The 9,436-nt window shown below is 40.0% G+C and overlaps 1 protein-coding gene across 1 annotated transcript; it reads right to left on the bottom strand.

Annotated features, from left to right (window-relative positions):
* Positions 1-142: 142 nt before the first annotated feature.
* On the bottom strand, positions 143-8,082 carry LOC308115325 (5-hydroxytryptamine receptor 3A-like). The gene is made up of 9 exons (XM_080472771.1): positions 7,894-8,082; positions 6,503-6,663; positions 6,368-6,412; positions 6,025-6,131; positions 4,390-4,559; positions 4,050-4,210; positions 2,910-3,120; positions 1,271-1,480; positions 143-1,099 (listed from the first exon to the last, which is right to left on the bottom strand). Exons 1-9 carry the CDS (start codon positions 7,946-7,948, stop codon positions 765-767), a joined length of 1,455 nt encoding a protein of 484 aa, XP_080328897.1. The 5' UTR covers positions 7,949-8,082; the 3' UTR covers positions 143-764.
* Between the last annotated feature and the right edge of the window lie 1,354 nt (positions 8,083-9,436).

Here is a 9,436-nt window from a genome sequence, read left to right as displayed (position 1 = left end):
TGATAGTCACCAGGTCACCTTTTTTTCCCCCTCCATCCTCTCAAGCCTATTGGATCTCTATGCTTTACAGTACAGATTTGTTTCCAATATTATGAGGACACTGTCAAATATTCCCACCAGTCAACAAGCCACTGATGGAGATGTCGTCTCGCCAGGTTAGTTTAATAGTCTCAGTCCTGAAAAATAGTTTACAGTGCAGTTATCTCTGAGTGCAGCTTCATGTTGGTGCCATTTTTGATGAAAGCTGAAGGTGCGAGGGGTTAAAATGAAGGGACAGCATAAAGAAAAGTAAACAAATAGCTGGTAAAAAAAAAAAAAGCATTATCAAAATGTCATTTTGTTAAAAAAAAAAAAAAAATAGAAAATGAGTGACATGATGTGACGCAGACGAAGGTAGGGCCAAAATAAATGTGTCACTTGTGCATGTTGCAGACTACTTTATTGTACTGCTTAAATAGTACCGAATCGCAACTAGTGTTGTTCAAGTACTCTGGTAACGGTGTAAAGTACTCCTCACAAAAGCGAGTCAAAGTATCAAGTTACATTTCAACACATTCAACAAGCGTTTTATTAATTTGACCTGTTTGAAATATCAACACTCACATTTCTCAAATAGTCACATAGAGAAAAGTTACACAAAACCAAGCAAATGTCAGTCTAACAAAAAGCCTGAATATCATGTGTGAGGGCTTGTTTTAAAACAAGCAAAGAAGGTGACCTGCTGCAAACAGATAAGACAATATAACTCAACTCTGAGCTCCAGTTCAGTATGAGTTGCTCCAGATCCAGATACTAATGATGGTGATGAAACTAGTCAGGATGAAGATGATGTACGAGATGAACAGCAGGCGGTCGATCACAGTCCCAATCATTTGCCATTCCTGTGAGGCGTTGCTCCCCTGGAGGTGTTTTTCCATTTGAATTCGGATGGCTGCGAGATCTCGGCTGAGCTTCTTCAAGAAATCTATGGACGGATGAGGATCAGGAGGAAGAGGAGGAGGAGGAGAGGAAGCCGGCGGGGCGGGGGTGAGTTTGTCTGGAAGTGTGTTACCAGAGATGATTTGACTCCCTGAGCTGTCTGTAGAGATGGTCTTCATTGCTGCCATTTCAAAATGAGATGAAGAAAAAAAAAAAAAAAAGAATAACTATGTGGACACTTTTCTCTGCATAATGGAGAGAAAACACAAATATTCCAACATTCTAATATTCAGAATATCCACAATGTTGACTGCCAGTTGTAAACTCAGTGCCTCCCTCAGCGGTTACATACCTCTGTTCGATTGGTCGATGCAGACTGTGATACGGGTGGTCTTGTCCTTTGTGCGGAGACAAACAATGATGGCGAGGTAGTGAAGGACGAGGACTTTGAGCCAGCGAGGAACCGCGCTGTACTGGCTGGAGGTGAACTGGATGTTGGTGATAAAAATGGTCTCCAACAAGCTGGCCACCATCAGAGCCAGACTGATGGAGAAGAACACATCTGCAAAACAGGTAATTCAGTGACTACGTCTTAAAAGTGATTTATTTAAACGTTTGAGGGTGAATTCTGATCACAGCCTGCTTTGTCTGATTGCATTGTGTCACTTTCGAGGCTCTTCTTTTTCCAGGTTCATGTAGAAGTGCGGAAGTGTTTTGCTTCATTCCTCTTCTTTTTTGGGATAACAGACATAACTTAAAAAAGTGTTTTTCTACTACGTGGACCACAGGGACACTGTGGAGACATGGAGTTTACAGAGGTGCGGCGGGAAATCCAGTTTCTATCTTGTCTGCAGCACTTAAAAGTTGGACACAAGTCCTTGGCATGAAACTCTACTCATAGTTTAAGATCACATTTATCTGGCAGTCAGTGCTGTAGACAGTATTTCAAAATGGTAAGTGAAAACATTAGCTGACTGAGGGAGAAAAACGTTTTGCAAAAAAGAAGAAAAAAACATTTCATTGCACAATTCTTGCGTCTTGTTATAATGAATTTATTTCTAATTTCAATAAGTTAAATTGATCTGTACCTGAATTTACACATCCTAAATTAACAATATCAACTAGCAGACCCTCAAGATGATACTTGAATAGTTTTTAATCCAACTAACTGCTTTACTTGTTCTTACTGGTGTTATTTCTTTAGATCCCTACTCTTGAAATGAACTTTAGTGTCTTTATAATAAAGTAACAATACTTTTACTTTAACAAATGTTGGAATGTTTCCTCTACTTACCTCTGTTTTCTGAACAAATGAATCACTGTGTCCTCTTTATATTTACATTTCACACATTGTTCCAGTTTTTCTTTGGAAAAGGTGGGAAGTTGCCGCTTTCAACTTTCAGCTCAAAAGAAAGAACAAACACTGCATTTATACACGGCCTCAGGTTTTAACGGGGCAACGTACCTGCGCTACATCCTCTCAGAAGAATCCGCAGAGCTCGCTGAGGTGACTCAGTCAAACCACCTTTCATAGGACTCATTAAAAAGTCCACCCGAGCTCAGACTATAGTTACTCGTCAAGCAGTATTTATACTTTCTACAGAGAAATTTAATTATATGAATGAATAAAGAAATAGAGCCAGTTCATAAGCAGTTTGCTGTAATGTAAGTTGCCTCACTGTGGAGATTCACTGGAGCTAAATCTGGCCTTTCATTTGTTTAAATTTGTTATTCCCAGCGTGTAGGTTTTCTCTGAGTACTGCTGTACGTCCCGCAGTACCAAAACATGTTCTTAAAGTTGGTTGATGACTTTGAATTGCCCATAGATGTGACTGTAACAACACAATTGAACGGTTTTCTTTCAACTGGGAATATTTCCTGCAAATCCGAGCAGAAATGTTGGCATTTTATGTACTTTTTTGGGGGGAGGGTGGGGGGTGGGGGGTGGGGGGGTATTAATCCAGAGAATCGATGTGAGGTGTCACACTCACTAATGAGAGGTGTTGTTTCCCCCGTGACGGGCAGCAGGTCGTTCATAATGAGCAGGAAGACGGTGTAGCCCAGGATGAGCGTCATCTTGAAGGAGCAGCGATCAATGCTCTGCGGCGGCAGCAGGAAGCTGAAGAGGTCCACCGTGATGAGGAAGCAGCTGGGGATCAGCAGGTTCACCACATACAGGGTGGGTCTACGCCTCAGAAGGATCTTTCAAAAGAAACAGACACATTTTTGTAAGATTTTAGACAGCAACCATGCGTCTTTATACGCGTCTATGTTTGAGTCCAAAGGTTAAAGGTATATCACCTTCAATAAGAATGGTGGTGCAGAACAAAAACACGAACAACGAAAAATGTGTCTTATCCTTCTTGACAGTGCAAAATGGAAATAAATAGGCTTCTTTTCTCAGCCTAGTCCTCTATCGTCAAGTGATGAGGTGTGCAGTAAATCTATACATACTGAATGTTCACCCAAGAAAAGTAATGAAGTATCTCATCAACTGTGCGAGAAACTTCATCTCCTGCAAACTCTGCAAAATCATTCTTGACACAACTTCATAGTGAGAACAAGGAAGTGGCTGATTTTATAAATGTACGGATGTTGAACATTTGGCCCTAAAGGGATTAATCAAATTAGACACATGGATGGTGGCTTTTCTCATTTCTGATGAGAACTGAAGTCCATCCTGTGAGTAGTAACACCAATCGTAAGTAAATGTAGACTTTGTTAGTGCTTATCAAACAAATGAATCCAACATCTGTTTTAAATCTAATGTTGCCAAAGGGACATGTATTCTCTCTGTCTCTGCTTTGTGGCAACAACAAATCATTCTGTAGAGTAATTTTAATTAAAATCATTGCTGGCCCGTGTTTTATGTAACGTGTTATATAATTTGTATTCATTAATTATGAACATAACTTAAAAAGAAAGTTGTTTTGCAGCTGTACAAGGTATGGATGGCATCAACAACACCTCACACAACAAAACACATCATTTCAAATAAACTCAAGGCATACAATAGCGACCATAAGGATCAGGGGACTTTACACAGTTAACCTGTTGGTGGTGTGATAAGTTCTATACATGCAAAACAAGTGATCAAAACAAAGAAAAAAAAAAAAAAAAAACATGCTCACAAAGAACTTGATCTCAGAGTAATCTCCATCTTCTAATGACAGTGTGGTAAGAGCTACTTTGATGTCTGCCAGCTCCCACTCCCCGTTGGTCTCCAGCACATTTCTGGACTCCAGGAGGACGTCTTCAGATGAGCTGCTGTGCATCAACCTGATGTCTTCAGCTTGAAAGACATTAAACAAGCACAGTCCCTTTTTGTTTTTCCAAGAAAGATCTTAGCTGCAAATGTGCACTCATGTCTACGAAGCGATTAAGAAGCATGGCCTCTGGCCAGGCAGACTTTTCAGACTGTGTTTTACTTCCTGGGATGTAGTGTGTCTTGTCATTGTTAGGCAGACTTACCAAAGTGCAGGTATGATCCAAAGGTCAGCGAGCAGTTTTGGATGTCGAAGGGGAAAGTGTAGATATTTAACAGACAGGAGCTGAGTATACTGGTGGGCTTATCATCATATACATGACCTGTGTTGTAAATGTAGACATAGGGAGTCTTTTGAGCGTTGTTGTCACCCAAGCTGGAAAACAATTGAACAGAACAGACAATTAGAAAAAAAAATTTTTTTTATTTATTAACCAACCAGCCCAGTGGATCAAGTTGAAAAAAGCATTGAAGTATAAAGGATAAAAAAACACTGTTCGTGCAAAAACAACAAAATTGAAATGCTTTGTCTAAATATCATAAATAGACCTAATTAAATTGAAGTGACACGAGAGAAAAATAATAAGCTGTGTGCTTTAGAAAGTTCATATTATCAAATGACTGCTGCTATCCTGAGAAGCTGTTTATTCTCTCTGGGTAACAACAAGTCTGTTTTTGCTTAATAATCATTTTAAGAATAGACAATAAGTTAACAAACTCTCCAAAGCATCAAAATGCTGTAAACCAGCGGTGTAAGACATGTGACCGGTAGGCAAAAAACTGGACCACTCTGCAGAGCCACCTCTACACGCTTTATCGTGAAATGTGTGATACGCATTGGCTTTACGGAGTAAAGCTTTTCTAGTTAACAAGTTCATTTGTACTTGGTATGATCATAGTAAAACAAGTACAACAAATAATAATGGTATAACAGCATATAAACACTGAAAAGATCAGTGAGTAAATGAGCCAGATACACTCAATGAAGTCTAAATACATCCACCACTGACACTACCAGCCTTTCTCATATTGTCTGAACAAGGTGATGATTAAAAATGACCCCCTGGGATTAGGACAGCATTCTATTCTATTCTATTCTATTCTATTCTATTCTATGCGGTTCAAATTTAGCCCAAATGTTGTTCCGATGTACTGGTTGAAATTGGGGTGTTATTGGATCGTCCAATAACGCCCCATAGTGTTTTGCAAAGCAGACATGGTCAATGTCCACTGTGCAAAATGGAAAATTACCAATGAAAATATTAACTCATATTTTGCTATCGCTGTATGTCACAGCTGACAGAATTTGGTACGGCTATTCTGCTAAACATCACACTTAGGCTGTTTATGATAGGTATTTAAATCAACTCGCAGAAAGCAGAGAAATAGAGCTTAACGCTCACATATTAGTCCCAAGACCTCAAGTATGGCTTCCAGTCAGAGACAATATTCACTGATGCTTCACACATTTATGACATGCCAGTACAAAGTACTACTGAAGAACTGCCAGATGTTGAAAGTTGAAGTTGTAGTGGAAACAAGGGGCAGAAGCACTCCGTCATTTACATTTTAATTCAGGCCTGATGGGTCTGCTCAGGGATCACACACATGTTTAAAATAGCGCTGATATCAGAACTGAACAAAGCAATGCCTTCTTGGTTGGCTGCCATATCACTAGAAATGTAAAGAAACCAGCAGGTAGATGAGTTGGTAGAAACATGCTGGAGGCTGCTGCAGAAATATTGTATCCGAAAAAGCAACAGGCTTTTTGACCTCATTAGTCTGAAGAGCAGCAGGTGGGATTAAAGAAAATGAGCTTCACCCCTCTGCGCTATACTTACAACTCGGCAATAAGAATATCTGGGATCCAAAGTCTTTCCCGAGGCACAGACACTCGATTGGTTCCACATTGCTGCTCATCCCAGCTCAGACCGTGAATATCCCACTCCTGCGCCCAAAACAACAAAACGACCGTTTTGTAGAGCGCCGGAAAATGTCAAAATGCCTCTACTGTAACAGTAGATAAGTTATATTACAAAAAACTGTAGGATATTAAAGGTAAAAATGTACATATATAAACATTTTTAGGTAACTGATGATGGCTGTTGTGCTACAAACCAAAACTTAGTTAATCAAGTGAGACAATAAAATGTGATTAAATATGATTTAGTGATTCAAACATACCAGAACTTCCCATAAGACTATGCTCAGGGTTTGGGATTTTTCATCCTGCAGACAAAAGAAATCATTCAGGTGAAGCAAAGTAAAATGATGTATTTAAATATTCTAACTAATTTCTGAGCGAATGTGCTGGCTCACCAATCCTAAAATTCCAACAACGGTGATCCCCAGAGTGATGTTCAGGGGCGTTGAAAAGTTTTCAACTGGACGCATCAATTCTTCTGGGAACAAATTTCTCTCTAGTTCCTTAAACAGAGCCGAGGCAGTTGGACTGGAGCAATTCAAAACTGCAGCAAAACCTGAGTTCAAGAAGAGAAACACACAACGGTACATATCAAAGGAACATGTTTATTCATTCGTTTATGGATATTCAAGTGATAAATTGAGTCTAACTGCAAGTGCTTTCCTATACCAGTTTATTTAACTCGGTGGTGGTGCGCTGGAGCTGATGCCTGCTGACGATGGGTCAACGCAGGATACACCCTAGACAGGTCACTCACAGATTGATGCAATCGAGAAGGTTATGATTTTGGTTCATGTGTATTTATCTATTATTTTATTTTATTGGTTTGTATGTATGTACGTATGGATTTGACCAACTTTTTGCAAAAACTACTCACGCCCATTGCATGAAACTTTCAGGGATAATTTGTCATCATCCAAGGACCACTTAATTCGATTTTGGGATGTTAACGGCTAGTTGCTTGTCCCATGTCCCATGCCCCGTACAAAACGGATGGGAGAGGTACCTCATGGAGGAGATCAAAGGGGATCAGCGTCTGTTGCCATGGATACGCTTCACAGAAACACCAATTTGAGCGCATTGACTAAGGCAGTGGTTTATCTGTTTGCCCCCTCCTCAGTGTTTCACACAGAGATGTTGCTCCCTGACAGGCGAGTTACCATCGGTATGCGGCGTTGGTGAACGTCAGCGCTCTACCGAGTTCACGTCCTGTAGTTTTACAGTTGTGCTGAATTGACAGAATATATCTGAGGCCCGGTGCTTGTGTGTGAAAATGCTTGTGAAATGTGAAGAATTAGGCACAATAACGCAGAAACAGCTGAAATAAACTGTAAAGATAAGATATGGTATATTGGGATATTTAACACACAGCGCATGACTCCAGTAAGAGACGCGTGAGAAAAAAAGAAAGAGAAAGAGAAAGCTATTTTAAACAGATTTGCATTCAGGCAACAGAGTAACAAGCCATATTGTACGTTTTGGCGACGGGCATTTCTATATAACCATATAAAGAAACAAGTAAAAATTCTATTCCACTTGACTTTAGACTTTAAAGTATATTGCCAAGTGCATCTTAAAATTCCAGAGGACAAAGGGAAAACCACAACACTGGGAAAACATGCAAACTCAACCCACTTGGCTGTTTGAGCCCACATTTCCTTGTTCTTCATCAACAATGTTTAGCATTGCTCCTGCATGTTAATTATAACTTTGCCTTTAAACCTGTACAACTGTTTCTCATCCTGTCTGGCGATTTCATCGATACTCAAATGTCTTTGTGTCTTACCTTGAGGCAGCATGAAGCAGACAAAGAGAAGCTCAGCAAGCTTCAATTTTCCCATTTTCAGTGTTAGTTAAGTCAGTATTACCAATCCATTACAGGTCCTGAAGGTGGGAAACCTCAACCGTCATTCTCCATGAGAGGAAAATGCTATGACGGTACGAGCTGCATGGCATTGTTAAAAAGTGACACTGTAACCACCCCGAGGAGGCCAATATTGACTTAGCTGTTTTAGCGTGAGGTCTCCCTACCTGTTTTCAAAGTTTCTCACGTTCATCCCATCTTTGATGATTTGTGTTGGGATTAACTGCAGGTCTGTGACAGTTGAAACCCAAACAAACACTGCAACACAAACAAGTCTCGGCGCCATGTCAGTTTTCCTTCAGGGTGTGTTTCTTTGCCTCGCATTATTTGTGAACGGTTATAATATGGATTCAGGTTAATGACTGGAGACTTTAGGTGAGCTAATGTTAATGGCAGCGAGTTCATCACAAATACTGTTGTGCAGTCATTAGAAGAAAAATGAACACAATGAAACCTTAAGACGCTCAAAGGAACAGGAGGAAGCAGAAGTTAATGAAATCATTCAGTCAGTCTGTTTGCATCCAGTGTTTCTTTTTAATATGCTCGCAAACTCAAACAACCACAAAACAAAGCAAAAAATAAATAAATTAATGAGTGAATAAACTTGTGATAAAACAGATGCATGTTCCCCTCCTCTTCTTTCCTGTGCCTGGTGAACACTGTTGGTCCGTACCGCTGTTTGAACTGCGTCATGCTCGGCCGGTCAGCTCCTCTCCTCAAATAGAAATACTAAACGTTGTTAAAGTTGTGCGGACACATGGATGCTGTTAATAAAAACAGCTTTGGGCCAGTATATGAACTGTAATCTCAGCTATCACAGAAAGTACGTTGATTTACTGACATCATGTAAAAGCAGTTTACTAATTTTGTAATTCATCAAAAGTCATATTTTCAGGCTGGTGGTCACAGTGATAACTCAAAGCAGGAGCCTCACGGCAGTTTGACCCTGTCACCCACACCTTGTCATGCTATGCACACTAAATTCAGCATAAATGATTGCAAAATACAGCGACAAGTACTTTTGTCAGATTTGCTGAATGGTTAGAATGGCTCCAGTGTGTTATATGCCAAATAATCATTGTGCACTGTGGTATTTGTGTACGTGCAGGTCCTGACTGAGACAGGTAATTAGCAAGGTTTCACTTGGTTTAGGAGCTGGTTTATTATTCTGATCACGAGTCTGAACCAGATGAACTGTATAAAAACCCTTTACGACGGGGCTGCTGTCATGTGTCACACTCAAGTCAGCAGGAATATTTTATAACCACAATTACTGGCTTGTCTCCTCATATCAGGAGCACAGAGCATTTGGCCGATTGCCTATCAGAAGCTGAATCTTTTCTTTTCTTTCAGGTTAATCACAGAAAGATGACATGTCAAACAGTTGTTGTCTGTCTTGTGCTTTTTTATTTCATTTGTTGCAGTTTGTCCTAAAGCACCTTATGGGTGAAACTACTTATAGTAG

Source organism: Lipophrys pholis (genome assembly GCF_963383615.2).
Source record: "Lipophrys pholis genome assembly, chromosome: 10".
Classification (NCBI taxonomy): domain Eukaryota; kingdom Metazoa; phylum Chordata; class Actinopteri; order Blenniiformes; family Blenniidae; genus Lipophrys; species Lipophrys pholis.
Note: the sequence above shows the minus strand (reverse complement) of the source record. Positions and strands in the feature narration are given on the sequence as shown.